The sequence below is a fragment of the Uloborus diversus genome, chromosome 7 (assembly GCF_026930045.1).
Source record: "Uloborus diversus isolate 005 chromosome 7, Udiv.v.3.1, whole genome shotgun sequence".
Classification (NCBI taxonomy): domain Eukaryota; kingdom Metazoa; phylum Arthropoda; class Arachnida; order Araneae; family Uloboridae; genus Uloborus; species Uloborus diversus.
The window spans coordinates 92,217,073-92,242,939 of NC_072737.1; the positions used below are offsets into that span (position 1 = coordinate 92,217,073).

General features: G+C 34.6%; 1 protein-coding gene across 1 annotated transcript in view; it reads right to left on the reverse strand.

Moving 5' to 3' along the window:
- Nucleotides 1-16,045: 16,045 nt before the first annotated feature.
- The window catches only part of LOC129225616 (bone morphogenetic protein 2-like), a 113,446-nt gene continuing 103,624 nt past the window's right edge, over nucleotides 16,046-25,867 (reverse strand). Inside the window, exons 2-3 of the mRNA XM_054860083.1 lie at nucleotides 20,273-20,509; nucleotides 16,046-17,511 (exon numbers count right to left, since the gene is read on the reverse strand). Of these exons, the coding sequence (XP_054716058.1) occupies nucleotides 16,718-17,511; nucleotides 20,273-20,498 (1,020 nt within the window). The 5' untranslated portion in view covers nucleotides 20,499-20,509 and the 3' untranslated portion in view covers nucleotides 16,046-16,717. The remainder of the gene's footprint in view (nucleotides 17,512-20,272; nucleotides 20,510-25,867) is intronic.

The window sequence follows — 25,867 nt, forward strand, 5'->3', positions numbered from 1 at the left end:
ATTATGAACGTAATTTTCATATTGGTTAAATGGATGGTGACCTAAATGCAATTGCCAACTTTAATTTTTACGGAAAATTTTAGCTAGGCTAATGTATTGGCATACAGCGAGCGAGCGAAGCGAGCATGGATCGCGAAGCGATCCACAGGGAACTGCGTAAGCAGTTCCGGGGGTTGGCGAGCGATAGCGAGCAGGGGGCGATAGCCCCCTAGTACCAAAACTATAACCCTAAACAAATTTGGCGAAACCTTTCAGCTGAGAATAAAAGGAATAAAGTAAATTCTTTCTCGGTTATTCATTTTGTTCTACGATAATATATTCAAGAAAATATTTTGCATACTGTCCATTCCAACTAAATGCTGCTGTAAAATATGGTAAGTTTAATTAATTTAAGATTAAACAAAACCCCATATTCTTACAAATTCATACGAAACAATAAAAATTTTTACCTTGTATAACGTTATCCAAGTTTGTTAATCCAGAAATTTTCGCTTTCACCTATTATTAAGGAAATAATGAAAACTAACATTATTTTGAGGAGCTCGAGAATACTACTAAGGGACGAATTAATTTCTGTAGCTGAAAGCAAACTAAGACACATCGATTGCGTTAATAAATACTCAGAACAAACTGCCTGTGTTTACGTCAACAGACACACATGGAACGCAACGTGGCAAAGTTTTAGTTTCATTTGCAGTTTTGTAAATCACCGCAAGGTAGCGTATTCGAGCGCTGGAGTTCCGAATAGGGTTCTGTCGCAGCTCGTGATTGCAAAAACATAATTTGAATTCAAAATTTCAGAATTCAAACTATTTTTTTTCTTTTGTGTAAGCCTGATTGTTGAATTTACGTCACTTTACAGCTTGACACAATTTTTATTTTCAAGGTAGACCGGGCAAAGCCGGGCAACGCAGCTAGTAAACTATAAAGTATTCAGGAAACGCGACCTGTAATTTTTTAAACATTTAATGTATATATATATATATATTTTTCAGTTTTGATTTCATTTTGAAATTTCAGTTTCTTTAATTTCTTTCATTCAATATTTTCGTTTTTCTTTTTTTTTTCTTTGAGCCTAAATTGAATTCTGTGTTGAACGGATGTTTACGTTCGTCACGAAACGTCGTGCTTTCCCTTCCACACTTTTTATAGGATTATAAAAAGAAAAATTTTGCTTTACTCTCTTCCCAAGAACGACCTAGAATGCATTTAAAAAGTTAATTTTTTTATTAAATTATTTAAACAATTAGTTATCAGCGTGACGAACATAATCGCTTGAAACAAACACTGCATCTTTCGAGCGTTTAGTTCAAAGAGGTATATATAAAACGTCTACTTTGAAATATTTAATTTTTAAATGTCACTGTATAATACTTTCTAACTGTCGCAACAAAAAATTCGATTTTTAACATATATTTGTGGAATTTTCTTGGGCTGTATTTTATGGAAAAAAAAGGCGGCTCAATTTAAAAAAAAAAAAAAGACAGGAAAAAAGCAGCAGAGCATATGCGAATATTACGGCAAAAAATAAGTAAGTAAATAAATAAATAACAAATAAATACATAAATAAATAAAGGAGATGAGAGGCAATTTCAGGGAAGCTAGTAAGCTAACTTTGTTTTGAGTTGTAAAATAATGTAACTTTACCTTTCTCAACATGCGAAGTTTACGGAAAGATTCAAAAAGTATACTCTTCCAAGTAGTTCCAGGAAAAAGAGGCTCTTATTTATGTTATCTTGCTAAATAATAATAATATTGGAATTACTGTGGCAGAAATGAAAGTCAAAAAGTTTCTGGAAGAAGCCTTCTTGAAAAAACAATCCTTACAGTTGATTTTGTTCTCGTAAAAAAGATTACATTTCTTGATAGCTTTCTGGAGAAAAAAGCTCCACTTCTGAAGTGATCAAAAAAAAAAAAGTGTGTTGTAAAGACTCACGATAGAAATAAATTTTTTATCTTCTCTTCTTTTTTGCATTCTAAACTATGATTTCACCCGTGCGTTTTCTCTCACGCCTAGCTGTTGTTCTTTCTGCGCTTGACTTAGGCATATTCACAAGATGATTGCATCTTTTAATGAAGAAAATAGATTATAAACATTAAGAAAACTAAAAATTACTCGAAAACCGTATTTTAACTGTTGCAAAAAACAATAAAAAATAATTGTAATAATGAAGTTGATTTTGATGATAAAAGTTGACAAACTAAATTCAAGGCGATCCTTTAGCAATGTGAATTACGCTCTTAAACTGATGACTTGACTTGAATCAATGCAATCTTCGAAGATCTGCATTATTTGAAGCTTTTAAATTGATCAAAATCCACAAAGGTTGTGTTCGATGAGCGACCGGTAGCTCACCGGTTAAAGTAATGACGTCAAATAATGACACACCTCTAACCCTATAGCATTAGATGACGTCACAGCTGTCACGTGATCAATCAACCGGTCGCTACCGGTTGAGCTCGTCGAACGTAAGCAAATGTATGCTTACTTAAATTTAGCTCTAAAATTAAATTGTTAATTTTATTAACAAAACAAATTTTTATTAATACTATTACTTTTTATTTCTTTTGGTGGCAAATAAAAAACAACTATGTCACTTCCGTCACACAAAAAGGTTGGAGATCAGAAATTCAAAACGCTCACACAGAAAGTTTCACATCAAAACAAAGGAGAAGAATATAATTTTGCACGAAGTCAATAGAAAAGCATTTATTTCATCCATGGTGAAAATTCGTTGATAGAAGTGTTAATTTTAAGACAAAGTATCAGAGAGAGTGCTTACTTATTGTTTAATATTTAGACACGTAACGGTCTAAAAAACTAAACGAGTCTATTTCTAAATTAGCTTCAGTAACCGTGACGAACGTAACTTCAGAGTTACGTTCTTCTTGGTTACTTTCGTCACACTTCATATTTTGAATAAATATTCATTTCTGTCACATTATAAGAAAAATGATTATTATTCCGCATAAAAAATAAAGTTAAACAATGAAAATTCCGTATTGCATTGTTTTTACAATTATATCTTCTAAAACTGTATAGAAAATGAGAGTTGAATTTTATGTTACAAATTCAAAGTTGCAAAAATATTTCTTTCGTCACAATATAGTAATTTAGTTTGAAAAAACGATTAATGTAATTTATACTGTGTTTTAATGCATGAATATTATACAGAAGTTTTATTTTTTCAAAAAATTCCTCAAAGCCACAAGTAAATGATTCACTAGTCAACAAAAATGAATTTTTTGTCTGCATCCTGGTTTTAAATAGTCAATTCCTACTAATTTTGGGTCGAGAAAAATGAATATGGTAGTGATTTTTTTAGCCTACTTTCCCAGTAAAAATCAGAGAAAGCAGAAAAAAGCACGAAAGAAAGCTTAATGCATCAGCAAAAAAAAGTAAAAATAAATTGGTTAATTAATAAATATCGAAAAATTAAAAATTGGAAAGTAGGGTATTTGAGATGGTTAAAAATGTCTATCGATCGGTTACCCCCCCCCCCCCCCTCCAATAACTTTTAAGTGAATATTCCGATTCGAGCAATTTTTTTTGTTCGAAAGATCTCGCCAAGGACACCTCATTCCTATATTTCACTTTTTGATTCGAACTATGTTTCGTTCAATTTTGAACCGTTCAAAAAAACTTAGCATTAGCGCCTACGGGGAAATTCAAGGCAATTCCGAACTTAGAGGCGAATTTGCTTTAAACAATCTTTGTGGGAAAAAGTTTTTGATAAAAAACATGTATATAATATATCTTTTTGATTTGAACAATGCTCCGTTCAATTTTGAACAGTTGAAATCCTTTAATATTAGCGCCTACGGGGAGACTGAAAGTCAATGTAGATTCCGCACTTGTGAAGCCGGATTTCAAACAAATTTGACTTCGTAGCTTTGGCAAAAATTTATACACGTAGGGAAAATGACTGACTTTGATTATTGGATATTTGACTCCGACACCAACTCCTTTATCCCAAAATAAGTCCGACTCCGACTCTGCAAATATTGGCAGAATTGCGGACTCTAGGGGAAATGACCGATTCCAACTCCGAATTTTTGAATTAAATACCTTCGGCTCCTTAATCTGACTCTTTTATCCCAAAATGAGATTGACTCCAACTCCACAGCCATGATTTTAACTGTGAAATAATAATTATTAATATGACTTGTTTTTATTTTCACTTAATTTTTTTTAAATTTATGTATTCAGTTTTCGGCGGATAAACTCGAAGTCCTTTATGTTTCTACCTAAAGATATGCGCAGACGATTATTATTATTATTTTTTTTTTTGATAATGAAAATTATTTTTTTTAAGGGCCATTCTCCACTGTAAACCCTCTGAAACCCAATTTTTTAAAAAAGAGCTATACATTTTTTATTTATGTAGTGTTAAAGTATGTTAGTTGAACCTCAGGAAATAAGATAAAATATTTGTTTTAACAGAATTTTCAGATATAGAACTAATTTTGGAAAATCAGCATTATGATTTTTAAGTTTCCCCATTACAATCAGCATATTTTACATGTTGTTGGCTAATTGTAAAAATTTTATATAATTTTATTTTTTTACTTTTGAATGTGTCTACATTATGTTCCTTTTCATGAATAAAAGAAAAAAAAATAAATATTAATGTAACAGTTTTCAAAAAAGGAGGAGTTTTTTGAACAGAAATTTGATGTCCCGTGCATAACGCAAAAACATGATCATCTTTGTTTTTTAAGCTTAATTTTCACGAACAAAAGAAATTGCTTTGAACATACTTTTATTTTCCTATTAAAGTTCATTCCTAAAATATGTTTTAATGAAGGTTTAATACTAAAAGAAGTATGAGCAATTGTTTTCATGTCCCGTGCAAAACGCGAATTCCTCTAAAAATCTATAAAATCAAAAACTCCACAAGCATTTATAATTGCAAGTAGATGAATTATTTCAACAACTTCAGTTATGTTGTAGAATACTTTATCATCTTGCGTAGGCCAAGAATTAAAAAAAAAATCTTACTTTTCTATCGCAGAAACCTCTATATTGTAACCCAAAACTTCGTACCTTCTACAGCATACAAACTCTTGTTATGCTTCACCACTACCCAATTTTTACAGCAACATTTACTGTGCTCGTGTCAATATTTTTATTAACTGGTGTAACAGAATGAAAATAATAATAATAATAGCAATAAAAATTATTTTTAAAATCATTAATTTTATTTTTTCCGAAGCTTTGTGGTTACTTTGCATAATATGGATTTCACATTTTTAAACAATGAAAAAGTGAAAAAATTTTGAAAAACATTTGTTTAAAAAAAAAAAACTGTTAAAAAACCAGCATGTGTTTGTTAAAACCATACATATTTTTTTCCCACGGTTTAAATTATTATTTCTCAATAGATGATATATGCTTCTTTCACTTTGGAGCCTTAATTTTCACAACCTACAACTTGTTTTGTCATTGTCATATTAATAGAGCTAAAATATTTACAAACTCACATAGCAAGTTACAAGAGGTTGAATTTGCACTCCCTGCACCTGACACATGCAAGTAAATTAAATTTCAAAAAACAAAATTATTTAATTAAAATATAACTGTCTTTGTATTAAATGTAAAGATTAAAAAAAATGTGCTTACTTTTGTGTAATTAAAATATTGAGATTTATTTCAAAATAACGGTTAATTTTTTGCGTCTGATTATAACCGCACGTGGCACGTGACGGTGGAATGGCCGTATTTGGTTTAACCTATAGCCTTCATTTATTGTAAAAAAAAAAAAAAAAGTTTTTCTATAGTTTTCCAATTGTTTAATATTTGAATTTATTAACTATTTGGTTGCTGAATATAGAATTCAACTGAACCGAATATTCGGCTTATCTGTGGAATATGCAGTTTACCGAGTACATACCAACCAATTGTTCGGCATATACCTGGTTTTGAGAATAGTCGCGAAAAAAGGCTCCTTTCAAAAAACTTTGAATTTTTTTAAAATGATTTAGTTGAAGAAAGAAGTTTTCATATATCATGCATTTGCATTGATCTTCTGGTGTTAGACGCATAAGAAAACATTTTCTGCTCGTAGAATGCAAAATTTTTAAAAGATGATAGATAAAACAGTTTGGATTTTCATGTTTAAAATTAGAATATGCTACTTTCAGCTATGTAACTAAATAAAATTTTACTAATTTCATTTTCTGACCACTTTTAAAAATAGTAATCACAATCTCATCTTTCGTCTCTGATGTTGTAAATACAATATCTGGGTAGAAAAAAACTGGATGACTAGATTCTGAGACTCTTGATCGCTGACTGAATTATACTAATAATTTATAAATGTTCAACCCCAAGTTTTTTGCACTAGCAGAAACTGCAGCCCTTTTTTGTTTTTTTTGAGATTTAGGTAGATATTTCAATAATTTTTTAGTTTGCCGTAACGTATCATCCTAATGGTTACATTATAACAATTTAAAGTATATATATATATTAATTATGTAAAATACTTTTTATTGAAATTTCACTTAAAATGGTATATATTATTGCCAATATTAGTTTTTATTTCATTAAAAACACAACTACCGTTTTAACTTTTGAATTCTTATAGCTGAGATAGAGTAACATTCAGGCATGTCCCGTGCATAGCACAAATTAAATAAATTTGCAATTTTTCTAATTAATGTATTTGACCAAAATGTAACATAATTGCACTGACGTGCTATTTAGCTGCTAGGAAAAAAAAATGCAATGGTTAGATAGAAGTTCTAAATTCAGAGTTCATGAGATATAGAAGTTCGAGTGGATTTTTTTTTTTTTCCTTTTTGAGTTCCGTGCATAACGGGCATATTAAATCATTTTTTACATACTTTAACTAATTTTATTGTTTTGTTTTGCATTTGACACTTCAAAAACAATCTTGATTTATGATCCAATTGCAAAAAAAAAAAAAAACATGTATAAACATCTTTTTTAATTGTTTTTTTTTTTTTTTTTGCACTTTAAATTTCTACAAATGTCCCGTGCATAACAAGAGAATAGCCCGTAAGTTGACATTTTATTGCTTTTATTCATTTTGAAAAGTACTTTAATTCATTAAAAAAAAATATTTTTTGGCAACAGAGGAAAAACACGTTTTTTTTTTCTTTTCTGATATGATGTATACAGGGTGAGTTCGATCGAATATACCATGCGAAGGGGGGAGGGGATAGAAGAGCCTTAGCGGAGCATAGAACAACCCCTTATCGCGTCCAGTCCCTAACCGGAACCGAGTTTTGGTAGATATAAGAAAAATGAGTAAACAAACAAAATTCTGAGAAAACGACCAATTTCTGACATTCCTGTAAAACCTACACACAAAATAAGTACTTATTTGGAAAAAAAACAGACTAAATCCTACAAAATGACACTTTTCCCATCAAGATAGTCACATTTTACAACTAGTTACAAGCTTTGAAACATTGGACACTCAGAACTGAAATGGTGCCAAAGTTTTCAATCGACATTTTCAAAACTAACAGTATGAGCTACAATCGGGAAAATCTACCTAAAACTGACCCATTTCACTAGCTTTCAGATGATACAACAGCAAATCATATTGGGCTTTAAGTTCAGCAGAAATTCCGGCTTTTGTTCGAAACAGTGTAAAAATCTGCATTTGTTGAAAAAGGAAAACCAGCGAAGAGTCGCACATTTTTATTTTGAATTTTGTGTTTCACGTAAGCATGTTGCTTTTCTTTTGTTTAAGATAATGATATTTTTATATCAAAATAACAGTTTTAACATTTTATTAAGTGTAAAAACACAAGAGATAACAATAAATAGAAGTAAAAAATGTGTATTACTTTCCCGTGCTTTTCCCAAAGCAAAAATCAATTAAAAAGAAGTTACATAACACCAACGAGTACATTTAATCAATCATAAAAATTTATAATAAATGCTGAAATTGGTCGCCACTACACCTGATGCATGCCCTTGCCTTTTTGCGAACAGAAACAACTGTTGCTTTCAGTGAAATTCCATTTCTTAGTTATACTACTGCTCTATCAAGCCAGTTGCGCAATTCTTGCAAACTGGCAACTACTGTTTTGTATACTTCTTGTTTTAAGAATTCCCAAAGAAGTTCACTCGTGATCTAGGCGGCTAAGGAATGGGACCCATATGACCAAACCATTAGGGATACTGTTCAGTCAGAAAATTGCGAACGGCATTTGAAGAATGTATAGGGGCTCCATCGTGTTGGAAAATGATTTCTGCTGTCTCTGATGCAGGAATAGCATCAAGTAAGCCAGACAAATGATGTTCAATAAGCTCTAAATATGTGTTTCCTGTTAGGCTGCTTAGAAACACATACGAACCAATCAAGTGATCTCCAAACCAAACATTTAAGCAGAATCGAGTTTGGAACGATGAATTTCCGGTTAAATAAAGATTATGTTCAGCATACTGACTCCAGTTTTGCAAATTGATGATGGCCCCTCTAGTGAACAATGACTCATCTGTCCACAGTATCTTTCTTAGAAAACGGTGTTCTTCAATGTCTCGGGCTAAAAGCCATCTGCAAAATGTTACTCACTTTTCTAAATCTGAATTGCAGAATTCTTGTACTAGTGTGAAATGGTAACGGTGACACTTGTTTTGGTGCAAGGTTTTCATAACTTTACTTTGTCAAAAACCAACTTCTCTCTTTATCATTCGTGCGTGAACTCACACTTGGGTTTTCCACTAGTCGGACCAGCGAATACTCCTCAGCATCGGCAGAACCGTGATCCTGGCCCCTTTCTTGGTTTGGAGAGGGAGGAAATCATTTTTCAACACAATGGTAACCCTGCTCATTGTCAAATGCCGTTCGGAATTTTCTGACTGAACAGTATCCCCAATGAATTGGTCGTATGGATCCCATTCCTTAGCCAACTAGATCACCAGTGGACTTCTTTGGGGATTTTTAAAACAAGAAGTATAAAAAATATAAGTAGCCAGTCCGCAGGAATTGCACAACTGGCTAGATGGAGCAGTCATAAAACTAAGAAAGGAAAGTTCACTTAGAGCAACGGTCTATTGTAAATTTCCATGATTGATTAAATGTACTTATTGGTGTAATGTAACTTTTTTATTAATGATTTTTCCTTTGGGAAAAGCATGGGAAAGTAATGCTTTTTTAACTTCTATTTATTGTTATCTCTTGTGTTTTTTCACTTAATAAAATGTTAAAACTGTTATTTTGATATAAAAATATCATTATCTTAAACAAAAGAAAAGCAACATGCTTACGTGAAACAGAAAATTTAAAACAAAAATGTGCGATTCTTCGCTGGTTTTCCTTTTTCAACAAATGCAGATTTTTACACTGTTTCAAACAAAAGCCCGAATTTCTGATGAACTTAAAGCCTAATATGATTTGCTGTTGTATCATCTGAAAACTAGTGAAATGGACCAGTTTTTGGTAGATGTTCCCGATTGTAGCTCATACTGTTAGTTTTGAAAATGTCGATTGAAAACTTTGGCACCATTTCAATTCTGAGTGTGTCCAATGTTTCAAAGCTTGTAGCTCGTTGTAAAATGAGACTATCTTGATGGGAAACGTGTCATCTTGTAGGATATAGTCTGCTTTTTCCAAATATGTACTTATTTTGTTTCTCAGGAATCTCAGAAATCAGTCGTTTTCTCAGAATTTCGTTTTTTTACTAATTTTCCTTATGGCTACCATAACTCGGGTACGGTTAAGGATTCGACACGATAATGGGTGGTTTTCCGCTCCACTTGGGCTCTTCTATCACCCCCTTTCGTATGGAAGATTCGACCGAATTCACCCTGTAAATTTTAATAAGCTTATTAATTTTAATTTTTTTTCTTTTTGAAAGCGGTTAAAGAATTTTTTTTTTAATGGAAAAAAAGTGTATTAGTTGCTTTGTTTAAAGGTGCTGCTATTTTATTTGTTCGTTTATTTATTTATTTATTTTTACGCATCTAATTTTTTAGATGAGCGAGGCATATTTTATTCCTAGAAATCAGCTTAAAATATTTTTAAAATATATTTGAAACATTTTGCGATTTTAGCTATTTTTGAGAATATTGATCAAATACTAGAAATTAGATATGGGTACACGGGAAAGGTAGGCTCATTTAGTTCTATACAGAACTTCTTATTTTAATTAGCTCTTGTTTTCAAGATACACAAAAGCCCACTGGAGAAAGATGCATAACAACCACACATTGATTTGAAGGTAAAGTTAAGAGGGGTGAAAAAATCCCGTGATGTAAATGTTATTAAATAGGTCCTGTATAATTGAACAACGTTTAATTTTCCGAAAGCAGTGGTTGCTTTTGGCCTATTGCTGTAAACGCTTCATTTTCGATAGCTTTTTGTGTGTCAAAGATAGACCTCTTTTATAGTTCAGCAGCATTTAGTAACCATTATTAACTCAACCCAATGACCCTAAATATCTACGTTCCATTGTAAAGATATCTTTGCGAAACCTTTCATATGCCCATCGCTTATAACTCCGCAGTTTTCAAGCCAAAAATCCTGGAAAAGGTGAAAAAATTGATGTTCAGAGACATATCAGTCATCAATGGTCTCAGAACTTCCGTAGGGATTCTTTGACCAACTGTTTTTAGCTGTCGTCTTCTCTGCTGCTTAGAAATACTTGTAATGCACTCTTAAAGGCTTCTTAGGTGTTTTTTTCCCTTCCCCTTCATTTTTTCCCCCTTTCTTTCTTTCTTTTTTCAAAAACAGTGATTTTCATAATTGCGCGTATTTGAAGGGCCTTAAAAAATTCTCTCCTTAACCTTAGCTTTAATATATCTTAGAAATTTCCCACTAAGGTATTACAAAACCATCTTTGTTCACAGTGCTTATAAAGTTCTTCATTATTCCTAGCAGAATGAGCTTGGGGTTTAAGCAGAAGAGGGTGGAACTACTAGAGGCTTATTTTGGGCATTTCTCTCCCCAGAATTTAATTTTCCTGAAGTCCATTTCGGTTTTATGTGGTAACATTTTCTATCCCAAACTGGGGTCGAAGCTAAAAAAACAGTAAGTGCCATGGGGGGGGGGGGGTGCTTCTATCTGCCAGGGGAAAAAAAGCATTAGTGAGATTTCACTACCCTAATTGACTCTGTATCTTGAAAACTAAAGCTAATCTAAACTTTTTATGGTGATTTTCGTGTTTAGCGAGGCAAAATACTTCGGAAATAGCTATTTTCAAGCCGGATGCATTTTTGGTGTTGACTAGTGTTATTAGACGTTGCAAAACTCATGTTATGCAAAAAGTCTCTGAATATTACGTTCGTCACGATGGAATGACTCCATAAGTAATCGCTATTGGTACTCGATCTTTTTTAAGATCTAAAGAAATATTAAATAATAAATATTTTTGAGAAAATTAACGCATATTAAAGTTAGCAAAAGTTGCGTTAAATGAAATCTGTGAATATAAAAAAGTTTGATCTTTCTTGCTAATGCTCATTTTCAACTATATTAGAAACAATCAGCTATATTTCTCAAGTACTAGAATTTTCTATTTAAGATGTATTTTTATCCAATTATTTGTTTTGTACTAGTTCTAAAACGAAAATAATTCCGGCAAACTATAGAATAATATATTTTTTTAGGAAAATATACGATACAATTGAGGAATTTGATAGAATACGAGCTCAGTTTTAACTAGGGTGAATTAATTCATCGAGAAGAAAGATTTCTTCCCATTTTTTTCTCGACTGTGAACAAATAAAATTCTTGATTTTGCTTTGAGGAAAAATTTGCCCTTTTCATTATTTTTTGGCCATTTATCACTTCTTTTTTGTATTCCCAGTAGAAGATAATCAAGGAATCTAGTTGCAAAATGGTGGGTTGCGTTTAATTTATTCGGGATTAGCCGATAACAAAATTTAAGAATTATTATTTTGATGAAATTTTTTTTCCCTCTAGTATTTAAGCCTAATTATTGAACACGCGTCATTTGACACAACTTTTATTTTCGAGGTAGACGTGCAAAGCCGGGCGACGCAGCTACTTACTGATAAAAAATTGGTTGAGTTGTCACTTCATTTCATTATCATTTCAAATCAATTGATGAAGTGGGATGTAAAATACATAAACCCACTCTAATTCATTACTAATGTACCAAGTGGAGAAAAGTGTATTATTCTGCGGACCGCCAATTCCAATGCTGATCTTGCAAGACATAGCAATGAAGTTAGTTATATAGCTCAACACAGTTAGTCTTATTTATTTTATTTCTTAAATTATGACGTCGATTTTACGCTGCTCTACAGTGAGTAATTCACAGCACAGATAGCATAAGTCAGAAAGAAATTATCATCACGATCAGAAGGAAATAGCACCACCCGAGGTACCAATGGGAATCGAACGTACGACCTTCTTTACTGCGCGCATACACCTGTCAGAGCTAGCGCTTTCCACCGCTCGGCCACGGAGGCCCCGGCTCTAAAGCACATGGTGCATTTGTTCGCAACTGACTGCACAGAAATTCCGTATTTCAATTGCAAGAATTTGGCGCATTTTAATTGTTAGATGAATTACTATGCAAAATACATGTCATAGGTTTGAAGCACTTCGTGCAAATGTCCAAATCCCGCTCGCAAGAAATTCGTGCTGATTATGACAGAATTAGTCTATTGGTTGAAGGGAGTGAGTGCTAAGATCCAAGTGTTGCAGGGATGGTCAAGACGAACTCATCGACATTCCCAACCACGTATTCTTGCAATCTCCCCCCCCCCCCCTGCCATCGTGACCGCCGCTCGCAGGTGTGTGTGCGCGCACACGAGCCTTGACCCGCGCGCAGGTGCAGGGGGATCAGCAGTCGATCCCGACCGCCCCCTCTCGAATGGAATTCGACGCGCACAGAGATAGAGGTCGCGTTCGAAATTAAAAATTTCAACAACCGGTTCTCACTTTCTTCAAACATCTTCGATGGAAAAGAAACAAAACCAACAAGGATGTACGCGAAAACCTCTTCCATATACACCGGCACGCATTTCCCCGACTCCCACGCAGTGGGTGGCCACCTGCGGAATCGAAGCAGCAGACGATGGAAACTCAGTGGAATGCAAACTATGTGGAAAACCCATTCCTCTCAGCTGAAGATGATTGCGACTCTCCTCGTTTCGTCATCGTGTTTTTATCAAGAAAACTTGAAACACTTTCTGTCAAATGTTTTGTTGTTGTACACGATATTTATTACTTACCATCGCCGGATCTTAAACGCATAACTCCCAGCCAGAGATACAGTAGGATTTTTTTTTTCTTCAATGCTTGAAAAGACAACTCGACATTTTTTTCTTCTTTTGTTTAGAGGAGTAAAATTCATTTTGGAAGAATGAAATTGACCATTATTATGTTGTCAATTCGAGAGAAAACTGGAAAAAGATGAAATGGACAGTGGCAACGAAAAGAAAGATGTGAAATATTTTGATTTTTGACACTTGGAATGTTTTTTGAGATTTTGTATTTAAAAGAATAATGAAAAATTCAAATAGTAGTTTGAAGAATCCAATTGCTGTTTTTTTTTTTTTTTTTTTTGTTAACTTTTTACGATGAAAATTTTTTATTCAAAATGCCAGGTATGATAATATATTTGACTTATCTTTTAAAGCGAGTTTTCGACTTCCAATTTGCATGTAGAAGCAATTAAAAATATCTCTGTTTTCAGGACTACACAAACAATATGGTGTGAAAAACCTTAAAACACGCGTTCGCTGATGTCCAACAAAAGCCCACTTTTCGTCCAAAAACTCACACTTGAAAGGGGTTCCTCGTTAATCCCGAAACACGTGTCGGCAGTTTCCTGCAAAACTTGTGCCATATTGTTTTGTTGTTATTATTTTTTTTTTAACCAAAACTATTATTTCTTTCGTTTTTTTCTTTTTATTTATTTATATATGTTTTTGGGGGAACATTCGGTTTTGATGCCGCGACGCATGGAAGGTCTGGCGATTGAGCTAACCAAAAACAAAGTGTCATTTCTTTTCAGTATCAAAACAGGGCTGTTTAAGTGATAAGTGCGGTGATTTCGAGCAGTTTGATCCGCTTATCACAGTTTCCATAAGTGCCGAGTTCTCCCGCGGCGATGCGGAGAAGAGTGGCTAGCCTTGACACGCGGCGGTGTAAGGCGAGCCACCAGGTTCATGGGTCCTGACAAACAGACTGCGTGGCTGCGACGCAACAACTCCTTCTTACCTTGGATGAGTATGTGTGCTCAACACTTTAACGATTCCAATTTTCTTTTAGAAACAGCACCGAACATCAACATTCTTCTCGGAGAAGACGTCATTCGAATGATTTTCATTACTCGTTCTGCACGAAATGATAAACGCCAGATTTGTGCAATCTCACCAACTGAATTAATTATTATGACATGACTGCTTACGAGAGGGTGAAGGGGTCATATGCAGATTGTGCAGTTAAAAAATTCAGGGAGATTGTTTTAATGTACTCGATTCCCTTTTCTAGAGTGAAAAGATGGAATTCTTGGAGAGTAAAATGGCAACCTTACTGTTTCCTATTACGGATCCTCCCTCCCCCCGCGTTGTGTGCGTTTTTGGATACAATTGGGAACAATATTATTTATTGTTTTGATTAATGTTATACGAAGCCTTTTTATATTTTCCACATTGAATTCAGTTCTGAAAACGATTAAAACATGTAATTTAAAGCACTTGATCATATTTCAGACATTCCAACATAGATTAGAAGTGTTCATGACTTTCATCTGAAGTCTGTTCGTGCACTAATTTTCGTATATCCACTTTGATTGCTCAGTAATTTTAATGTGTTACTGACATTTATCACAGCATGATCCGTACCGAAAATGAACAGCAAAAATATGGATTCTGAAAACAAAATCTTTAAACGCCTTTCTGATGAAGTAATGAGGAAATTATACTGTATCCACTAAAACACCTTGTGAAATAATTCAGGGTGTTCGAAAAGTTCTTGACACATTTTAAAAATTCATTAAATAAGCAAATTGTGGTATGAACATGCGTATGAACATCGTCACAGTAAGAAAAGCAAACGTCATGTGAGGTGTTTTTCATTTTATTAAAAAGAAAGCAATACTTTTCAGTACCAGAGTTTAATGTGTGCACCTTTTGCGGACATGGGTGTGAACTTGAATACCGTTTGGATGTGATATTCAAGCAACATACAGTGCACATACTGAACTCTAGTAATGAAAGGTATTTCTTTCCGTTTAATAAAATGATTAAACACCTTACATGACGTTGTTTTCCTTACTGTAACGATACAGAGATTACACGTTTTTTTCCCTCTTTTATTGATTAGTTTATTTCTTACATTGTAATAAAAAAAATTCGAACCTGTGAAGTATTACGACGCAAACCGCACACTCATAGACAATGTGTTGCTTTTCTATTAATTTTTAAAATGTGTCAAGGAAGTTTCAGAAACACTATATATTTGATTTCCTTTTGCAATAGCTCTCAGTTTTCAAAATCTATTTTTGGTCACGTTAGATGTCATAATTCTAGTGCACATTACGTGCTTGAGCATTTAGTTATACAGAGGATGTGCAAAATAAATAAGACTTGCGACCTTTCAAAATACTGACAGTACTTAATAGCCTAAACCTTATTAAACGTATAGATGTGCTATATTATTGCAAAGAAGAGGTCTTTCGATGCACGGGACTTATTAAGATCCGATGAGCTAGTCTGCATTATGTGACACTAAATTGATTTGTTCCACATTTAAATTTTCAGCAACCTTATTTTGGCTAGAAAATTTCAAAAAGTTCATCTTAGAATTTCTGATTTCGAGGAAAGCTGTTTTCTTACTACGATAAGTTAAATTTCCTCATCAGTATTTGTACCAATATATGAAGGGAGTGTGTAATAATTATAATTGTCAATGATGTACCTTTGAAAATGAACTGCTGTAAATTTTAAGAAAAATATAGTGCCTCAAATTAAGCAAATTTCATGGTCCTACCATATAAGTTCATAAAAAGGAATACGGCGTTCTTATTTGCAAGATAACAAAGGGCATAAACACAAAAAGCAAAAATACTTCAAAAAAAAATTGTCAACATTTTATTTACAATGCTCAAAATATAGATTAGCTGCTAATTCCAGAAAACATTATTCTCTGCACCGTCATATTCTCTATAAACTTGCAACATCTTATTCACATAGAACGTTTATATTTTTATATATGCTACAGAAGCGCTCTCTCGAAACAAGAAACTCACATTTCGTGGATGGAAACGTATAACCGTGTGATCATTTTTTTTTTCGAATGATGCAGATCACAATTACCATTCGCTTGCTAAAATGACATTGAATTTACTGCTGGCGAACTAAAGTCTTGATTCATGTCAAGATGAAAGTCGCTGTCATAAGCAGATCTCACTTTTTGAATTTAGGCAATGATGGTGGAAGATTCAATGGATGGAAATAAAAATACTGAAGATTCAAGTGCAGGTGACTCGATTTAAGCAGTGATCATACCGGTGGCAACAAAGGCACTAATGATGGACGGAGGTGATACTCATTTGATGTTGTGGCTACTGCTGTACGATTCAACGGATGAAAACATGTATAATGAACAACAGCAACTGCCGGACTGGCAAGACCTCGGAGGGGAGCATTCATCTGCTGGCGATCCCGGATCCTGCGAAGCCGTGTCTCAGGCACTCGGGCGAGCTCTAGACGATTCTACAGGAAGCGTTCGAAGGAGCTAAAGCAACGTTCCAAAGTTGCTCATCGACACCCACAGCCCTCAACAACCATATCCTGGTAGTTCTTAAGCACGACGTTGTCATACTTATCTTTGTAGAGCATGGATATGGGAGAGAGCTCCGTGGGTACACAACACGCCCTTGGCACGGCGGCTGGGTTGGCGGAATTGACAAGAGCTTGCACGATGGCATGATTGGTAGCGTTCATGTGGTCCGCCAGTGGGTACGCGCACTCGCCGTAACAGTAGTACGCATTGTAACCAGGCGGAGCGATGATCCAATCGTTCCAGCCCACGTCCATAAAGTCCACGTAAAGAGCGTGCCGTCGGCAGTGGTCTTTCCGACCTTTCCGCCGGTGACCCTTTCGTGTGGTGCTGCGTTTAGTCCTCGTGGGTCGAATCGTCGACGCTCTGGAGTGCACCACCAAGAGAGGTTCAAACTGTTGCCACCGGTGCGAATCCTCGTGGAGGGCGCGCCGTAGCCGTAGGCGGCCGGCTTTGCCGGTGCTAGCAACTTTCACTCTGAGTCCATAGTTGTAACCACCGGACTTCCACCGCCTCACTGCAGGCAATACGTCGAAGCTCTCCCACACTCCGTCGTCCGTCCTGGCGAGCACTTTACTGTCCAGCAGGACGTCCCCGTCCCGGATAACGTCGAACACGCGAACCCGGTGCAGAGGTGGTCGGGAGTCATTCGAACTCTCGCGATAAAGGACTAGTTCAGCTGCCCAGAGGTCCTGCTCATCCTCTGGGATTCCGTTGAGTTTGAAGTGGTAGTGTGCTTGGAAAGGATCGCAGTCGTCACCGGATGCCTTTTCTGCAAGAGAAGAAAAACTATAAGTACTTCTGATGCAAGAAATGGAGGAGGAAAGCTACTTCACACTTTTTAGGGCATGCTTATAGCACTATCTAATGGAACATTGTAGGTTTTAGAAGTTTAATCGTACCACGGAGGAAGCATCATGGAATTTTAGACAGCTCTATACGATAATAGGAAGGAGTGGAAAAAAGTACAAATGTAACAACATTATTTAAGGTACATGGATGATGATTGATATAATTGCAACTAAGACATACAAACGCGGCTTTAGCCAATATTGTGAAAAGCAAGTTTTCATGACATTTATTTACCTCAGGTTCCATGAAATCAAGAAACAAAACAATGTTGTTCAGTTTTAGCTTGAAATGCTCACAAAATGTTTAGGTATGATGGCATAAAAATGCTTCACAGCGTAGAAACTAACAAACAGTCACTCAAAGTTTTCTGATGACAAGAATTTGCATCATGTTACAATAAATATTTGATTTTGTCGGGACATGTGCGGAAAAATGGTTCAATGTGCTTCGATAGGGCATGAATTTTTTTCTCTCTTCACTCATTTAATACCTATATTCTCAACAAACTCACAGAGAAATTACTTTCCGAATAACTCCATGGTAGTCGTACATATGGTTACCGATGAAAGTAAGATGTGCATTCGCTGAGATAATTCTAAGTGTCCATTTAAGCGTAGATTTCTTAAAGTTATTTCCAACGTTCTTAGTATGTTATAGTAGTAGTTTTTTGCCAAGAAGTGTATACGAGCAATGTAACCTTCACTGGACAGTTGGTTATTTTCAATAGAGCAACTATCTCAAGACTAGTGAAAAAATGTCCCAAAATAAGAGTAGCATAATCAATTATCTCAATACTAGTGAAGTAACATCTCAGAATAAGAGTAAAAGAGGATTATCTCAAGGCTAATGAAGTAACATCCCAGAATAAGAGTACGATGAGGATTACCTCAAATCTAGTGAAGTAACATCCCAAAATAAGAGTGACATAATCACCTATCTCAAGACTAGTAAGAGTGGCGTGAGGAACAATCTCAAGATTTATGAAGTCACATCCCAAAATAAGAATAGCATAATCAACTATCTCAAGACTAGTAAAGTAACATCCCAGAACAAGAGTAGCATGAGCAACTATCTCCAGACTAGTGAAGTAACATCCCAGATAATCAACTATCTCGAGACTACTGAAGTAACAGTCCGGAATAAGAGTTGAACAAGCAATTATTTCAAGACAAGTGAGGTAACATCCCAGAATAAAAGTGGCATGAGCAACTGTCTAAAAACAAGTGAAGTATTATCCGTTTTTCAGGAGAAGACACTTGACTCCTCTCTCGTCACGTGGTATCCGTTGATTCTATTTCGCAGTTACAGTCGGATCCCGACTTACGCGAGGGATGCGTTCCAAGACTCCTCGCGTAAGTCGGAATTTCGCATTGTGGAAAAGTGTTGTGTATATGATTTTTTATTAACATATCCAATCATTTTAGACATTTTTAAACACCTTTTAAACTGTTTTCGACCATTTTTTTACTATATATTACCGTTTCTTACATAAAGAGCTGAATTTTTACCGTAATTTAAAAAAAATCTGCATTATTCAACATAAAATACTGTTACGATGCACAAAATCAATGATCAATGGGAGAGAGAAACATAAAATAAAACAGTACGGTACGTACAGTATGAAGTAATAATAAAGCACTGCACTGTACAATAAATTACTTTATAACTTAAAAATTGAAGATGATTTATCCTACGCAATCTGATAATCGTTCTAATATATTTTTAGATAAAGTAGCTTCGCATTTACTTTTATAACATTTACATCTAAGGTAACACCCTTCTTTCAGAGTCTCTATAACCTACAATTCAAGAGCAGATTCCAATTTCATATTGTTTGCATTTTTCTGAAACACTACTCTGCGAGCTTCATATTAAAACTAAGGTCTGGACTTAACGGATTGCCTTCTCTTGACTTATAATTATTCGTATGAAAGATTCACTCATACCTAATTGTCTTGCTACCTTTGACCCACTTTCTGGTTCAAGCGTATGAAGAATCTTTATCTTTTCTTAAATTGTCATCTTCAACCTTTAGATGAAAAAGCATGCTTAGGTGCTATAATATTTCATCACCTTCCATATTTAGAAAAAAATAAATGAAAAATCAGGAGTGGTCATATAAACACACTAATAAAACTATGTTTATAGTGCGGTGTGTGGGAACTTGCGCAGTCAGTGATGTTGAAAGGATGAAAGTACATTCACGAAGTCAATGTTTAGTAGTCAATAACAAAGCCGAAATTTAGCATCACGATTCCTTTCCAAATATTTTTGCGTATTAAGAGTGAGAAATTTGCTTTAGCTCTAAAATTCGTTGTTCCTGAAAAACTCGCGTTATAGCCATTTCGCGTAAGTCGGAGCGCGTTGTAGCGGGAGTCGACTGTATATTCGTATCATAGCATTTTGTTGTAAAAGAAGCACTTTTTAAAATGTAAGAATGACTAAAATGACAACAGACAAGTGAAGCAAGTGACGTAAAGGACACGAAGACTCTTTTGCACATTAAAATGCACACCAAGTTAAGGATGTCTGGTTTTATCTCATTTAGAAGTGCGTGGATTGCTTATCGATCACCCCTGCGTAAAATGGAACTCTGCGTTCGAGGAGAGGCATGGCGAAATGCCTTCTCGTAAAAAGCGGACAATAACATCCGAGGGTAAAAACCGCATTGAATTACTCACCCGTGCTCCTGAAATAGCGAATGGTATGGTGCGTGTTACCAGTCGACCACGGGTACGTCCTCCGAATGTAGTCCGAGAGGGTCCTGTTGTGGTTAGTGGGCGGAGGCCTGTCTTCCAGCCCCAGCATGGCAAGCAGACCCCGCTGAACAGGACCGGGCGGTTCGGGCCTAACTGCCCCTGCGGCGATGAGGGCGAGCAACAGCAGCGCCCGGATGCGATTGCGCATGGTGCGGACACCTGAAACGAAACAGAAGAGAAGTATGACAAATGTACTTGTATAGTCAGTCAAAAATAAATTAATCATTTCAATATACATTGAAAAATGGAAAAACTTGAAGATAAAGTTACTGCGTCCTGCCCAATAACTTTTTTAAGGGGATAGTCCTTTTCGAATCTAATTGTTCTTATGTTTGAAAGCCCTTGGAGAATAATACACCACGTTCTCTTGTTCCATTTTTCGATTAGAACAACTCTTGGTTCAAATTTCAGCAAATGCTAAAAAATGTTTACTTTGAAGCCGACGGAGAAATTTAATCTTTTATAATCCCTCACCTAGCTAGTAGGTTTGCTTTGAGAGATTTTTGCGGAAAAATCTTTTTACGTAAGAATGTACAAAACACATACTTTTTCAATTTGAGCATTTAATTTTTTTTTTTTTCAATATTAAAAAAAGTATATAATAAAAATGCGTATGAGATTAATGCAATCCTCCACTCTTTTGAAATTATGGATGGAATAAGTTAAATTTTGCATAAAACTTCTAAAACTTATTCCATCACCCACCGCAGACATCAGCTCTAGACCTCCCTTGAATAAATCAGTATTACAAATATAAAACAATTCACATCGTGTAAAATGTAACGACAGTATATGCAGAAATGAGTTTTCCAGTCAGTTGGAGAAATGCGTTTTGAATTCCATACAAAAAATAGGGAAATGTTGGAGTGTGACGTTTTTTTTAGTACTTTTTTTTCAGCGGAAACCAAGTAAGCAAGCTTGCACAATAAGCTAAAGTACAGTAGATGAAAAAAAAAAAAAAATGCAAAAAAGAAAAATGAAAAATTTGCAATTGCTGCCCTTTACCTGCACACGGCAGACTAATAGTTAAACTCTCGCTATCATTTTATTTTAAAATGTTTAAATAAAATTTTGTAAATTGATCCGGATGAGCGAGGGCCGGATGAACGAAGTTCTAATGCAAGGTGTTTTTTTCGGGCTTTTAACAGATAGTGAACACTCCGACAGCGCAACGACCATCGGTTTCGAGATCGATCCCCCGTCGCAATAGATACAAATCTCTGCCGCAATCGTACGAAATCGGAGGCATTCCCGGAGCAAACATCTGCGCTCCGTTCACAGTTAAATAATTAACCTACGACGGACAATAAAAAGGGGGGAAACCAGAGAAAAAAAACAAACGAAGGGAAAGGAAGAAAAAAAAATTGTCTTTTTGTAGCTCGGCATTCTTCTGCAAACTTAAATCTCCGTTCGTGAAGCGAACACGTGCACTGGGGATACGGTCCTTTCCCCCTCTCCTACAAAAGGCATTAGAGCATCGCGCAGAGAGACAGAGAGGTACAGTGGCGTAAGCACTGCCGAATCTATTAAGCGAAGAAATGCGATTGAAAAGGTAAAACGGAGGCGGTTTTATGGGAAGGTAATGGGTAAAGACAGGATTGGAAAGGTTTTTAACATGGTTTTTACTGCGTTTAAAAAACCTGGTTTCTCCATGGTTTTTACCATATTAGAGGGGAAAAAAATCTCTAGTATTTTTTAAAATTGTTTCTGCCATTATTGCGCTCAATTTTTTTTTTTTTAAAGCACTCCTCATTAAATGATTAAATATAAAACCCATTGTTACAAATATTCGTTGCCTTACAACAGTAATATTAATAATAATCATGATGAAAATTTTGAATGATGCCTTCTCTGGAGCAAGCATGAAATGCATTCCCTATCATTGCTCTCATCTATGCCAATAATCGATAACGGGACTAAGTAAAGAGACATATTAGGATCTTTATCACGAGTAGTGTCTGGTGGGGGGAGTGGTTAATGGGGTAAATCAAATAAAGAGCTTTATATTAGAAATAAATGAAAGAAAGAGGGTAATGTTTTTATTTTAGATTTTAAAAATTAGGAACTATATTCGGAAGTCAAAACTTTGTGACTGGCAGCATTATATTTCCCAAAAAAAATCATTTTATGTGCACGTGAAGCACTTTAAAATCCGACCGCCTCTTTTAATTTCTATGTAAAATTTTGCAGATTAAAATTTTCAGCAGATTGATCTTGCAGGCAGCTTTCCGGATGCTTTTAGAACACGTGTGCATAAACACTAAGTTGGATTTGTTTTATATAATATTTTAGAACTGAAATAAGATGGGGGTAAACCCGGTAGCAGAAACTTCGAGACGCGAGACGTGCGTCGCAGATTTTCCCGCGGCCTGCAGATAATTTTACCGAAGAACAAAAAGAAAGAAAGAAAAAATAAATAAATAAATAAAAGGGAAAAAAAAGAAATGCAGCTTGAGAAAAGATCGTTTGGAGATCGCTTTTTGAGCGATGGATGGTTCAGCATTTCAGCTAGAAACATAGTCGCCATATTTGGTCATTCACAAAATCGAAGTAGAAAAGTGCAAAAATTTTCAAAAACAAAGATGAATTGGATGTTTTATTTTTCTGCCAAGAAATGAAAATAACTTAAAATTTACAGCAAATCAATCGTTTTTTTATTTTTATTTTTGAAAATAATTTTCTTGAGGAATGAAAAGTTTTATGTAAAAATTACACCTTATCCTCATTGCTTTGGTCGCAAAAGTGCTAAAGCTTCAACGTAAGTTTAGTCTCATGAGGATTTTTATTTTGAAAATATTTTTTTGCAACAAATTCTGAAATTCATATCTTAATTTTTAGCGTAGTCGCCATGTTTGGTCATTCCCAAAATGTTGGTACGCAAGACTCATGAAGTGATTACGTTTTCAAAACGGAATTGGATGTTTATTGCAATGTAAACTGTTGAAAATTATGCAAAATATGCCTTTTTTTTTGGTAATTCTTAATTATTGTCTTTAAAATTGCAAAATTTTATCTTCAGAATATTATCTTTTCTTCATTGCTTTAGAGGCTAATGTGCTAAAAACTATTTCACCTAAATTGTAGTTTTTTAAGGATTTTGATTTTATTTCTACTTTTATGTAACAAATTCAAATATCTATTTATAACCATGAATTTTTCGCGTAGACGCCATGTTTGGTCATTCGCAAGCTGGAAATAAACGATACTATTACTTACCTAAGTTTCCAAAAACAGAATTGGATGTTTACCTCAACACAAACTATTGAAGATAACATAAAGTGTTCAATAAATCATGTTTTTTTTTCTTTTTATAAAATATTTTTTTTTTGAAAAATGCGAATTATTATCTGCACAGTTGTGCTTGATCCTCATTGATTTGAAGGCTTTGCTATAAGCTAAATATTTCATCTAAAATGCAGTTTCCTGCCAACTTCTCATTTACTAATTTAAAAAATTAAAAAACCTATTTCAACGCAAATTTTCCATATTAAAATAAATATATCTTGAATAATTGGTTTTCATAGTGTGTAGAGTTCTATTTATTTTTATGAAAGTAGTGAAAGCTGTTGCCCCCCCCCCCTTATTGCTTTAAAACTCAGCGACAGTGGTGGCCACTAAGTTTTTCGGGTCTAGTGGCCACTGGCCAGTTGGAAAATTGTCCAAGTCTTGGCCTTCACATAGGACTTGTGTATTTTATGAAAACTTAAAATAAAACTAATAATAATGCTGCAGATTATTTTTAACTACCGAAAGTAGTGTCGCAGACTGACTACAGAGTTTCTGCTACTGGGGGGGGGGGGGGTAAAGTGGTCATAGGCAGGGCCGCGCCAAGCCTGATCGGCGTCGTAGTGCAAATGACTTTTGAGCGCCTTTATGCTCAGGCGTTCGGGGAAAATATAGTTAACACCTGGAAAGGGGTTTTGTAAACAAATATATAATGAAAAAAAAATACGTTTGACATTTAATTTATTCAAAAAATAATGTGAATACTTAATTTTGGAATATGGTGTACATTTTTCTTCATATCTCGAAATTATTTAGGGTTCAGCAGCTCCTCTGATATGCTAATGCATTTTGGAAAAAAGAAAAATGTTTGAAATATCAAAGCTAACGCCATTGTGAGTATCTATCTAATCTCTAAGTGATAAATAATTAAGTGATATTGATAAAACAGTTATGCCTGTCAAAGCATAACAACAGGAGCAGTGGCGCAACTAGAAAATAGTTTTAGGGGAACACATTGAAAAAAAAAATCTCTTTTAAAGTTTTTGAAATTTATAGTGTTAAACACGCAATTTTAGACGGTTGGTATTATGGGGAAAAACGGTACAAGGGGCTCCGCGGAAATTAGTAGAAGTTGAAGCCTTAAAACGCGATTATAGGCCATATTTATTAACGTTAGAATAAGAGATGAAACTCTGGGATTCTACCCATTTTTTTTTTTTTTGTAAAATAGATCAAGATAGATAGAAATCAATTCCTCCTCTCCCGTTCCAATTGTTTGAAATTGAACTTCTAAAAACGCAATTGTAGGCAACTTTGAAGTTTTTTCAGGAATGAATTTTGAAGCTCCTCCCTGGAATTCTTTTCAAAATTAAAGCCCTAAAAGCTTATGCAATATTCTATGATATTAGGAGAAGAAGTTCAGAGGCTATTTCACTTAAATTTTACGTAAGTCATGTTTTAGAAAACTAAATTTTAATGATATTATAGGAAGTCGGTTCGGAGGCCCTTGCCCGAAATATTTTTTAAATTGAAGTCTTTAAAACGCGACCGTAAGACCGTGTTTGGTAACATTAGGGCCGGCAATCTTTCGAAATTGAAGTCCAAAAAACGCAATTTTAGGTGATTTTCGAAAGCAGTTTCAAGCGATGTTGTTTGGTATTCAAGGACTTTCCCTGAAAATTATGAGAAATTGAAGATCTGAAACGAAATTTTAGATGCTCCGTAATGCTTTTGGCTGCGGGAGAGGGAGAGAATCGGAGGAGTAGTATTTTGAAGACAATCTTACTTTCAGACGAACTAAAAAGAAAAAAAATAATAATAAAATAAAAGAAATATTTAAGAGGGCGATGTAGCTGAACAATTAGCTGCAACTACTGAATTTTTTTAATTCAAAGATTTATTTTAGGAAGAAACTTAAATTTTCCCGCAACCTCATTATTTTTTTCTTATCAAAATCCTTTGGTTTCGTAAAACGCGTTTTTTTCTTTTTTTTCCCTCTCTTCAATAATAAAGAATACTTTTGAAAAACATTCAACTCAGCATTCTGGAGGTGCATAAATTATAACACAACATATTCACTGCAAAAATTAAGATGGGGAATAGCAAATTTCTTGCGTTTCTTATGCTCAACCTTATGAAATTCTAGACATACCGATATAGCATTCACGGCTCCACATATGAAGAAAAATGCTAATGTATTCATTAATTAGCATTATGTGTTTTCAGTGTAAAATATTGTGCTTTTGAATAGCATATTTAGACACATCAACGCAATTTTTTCTTATAGATAGG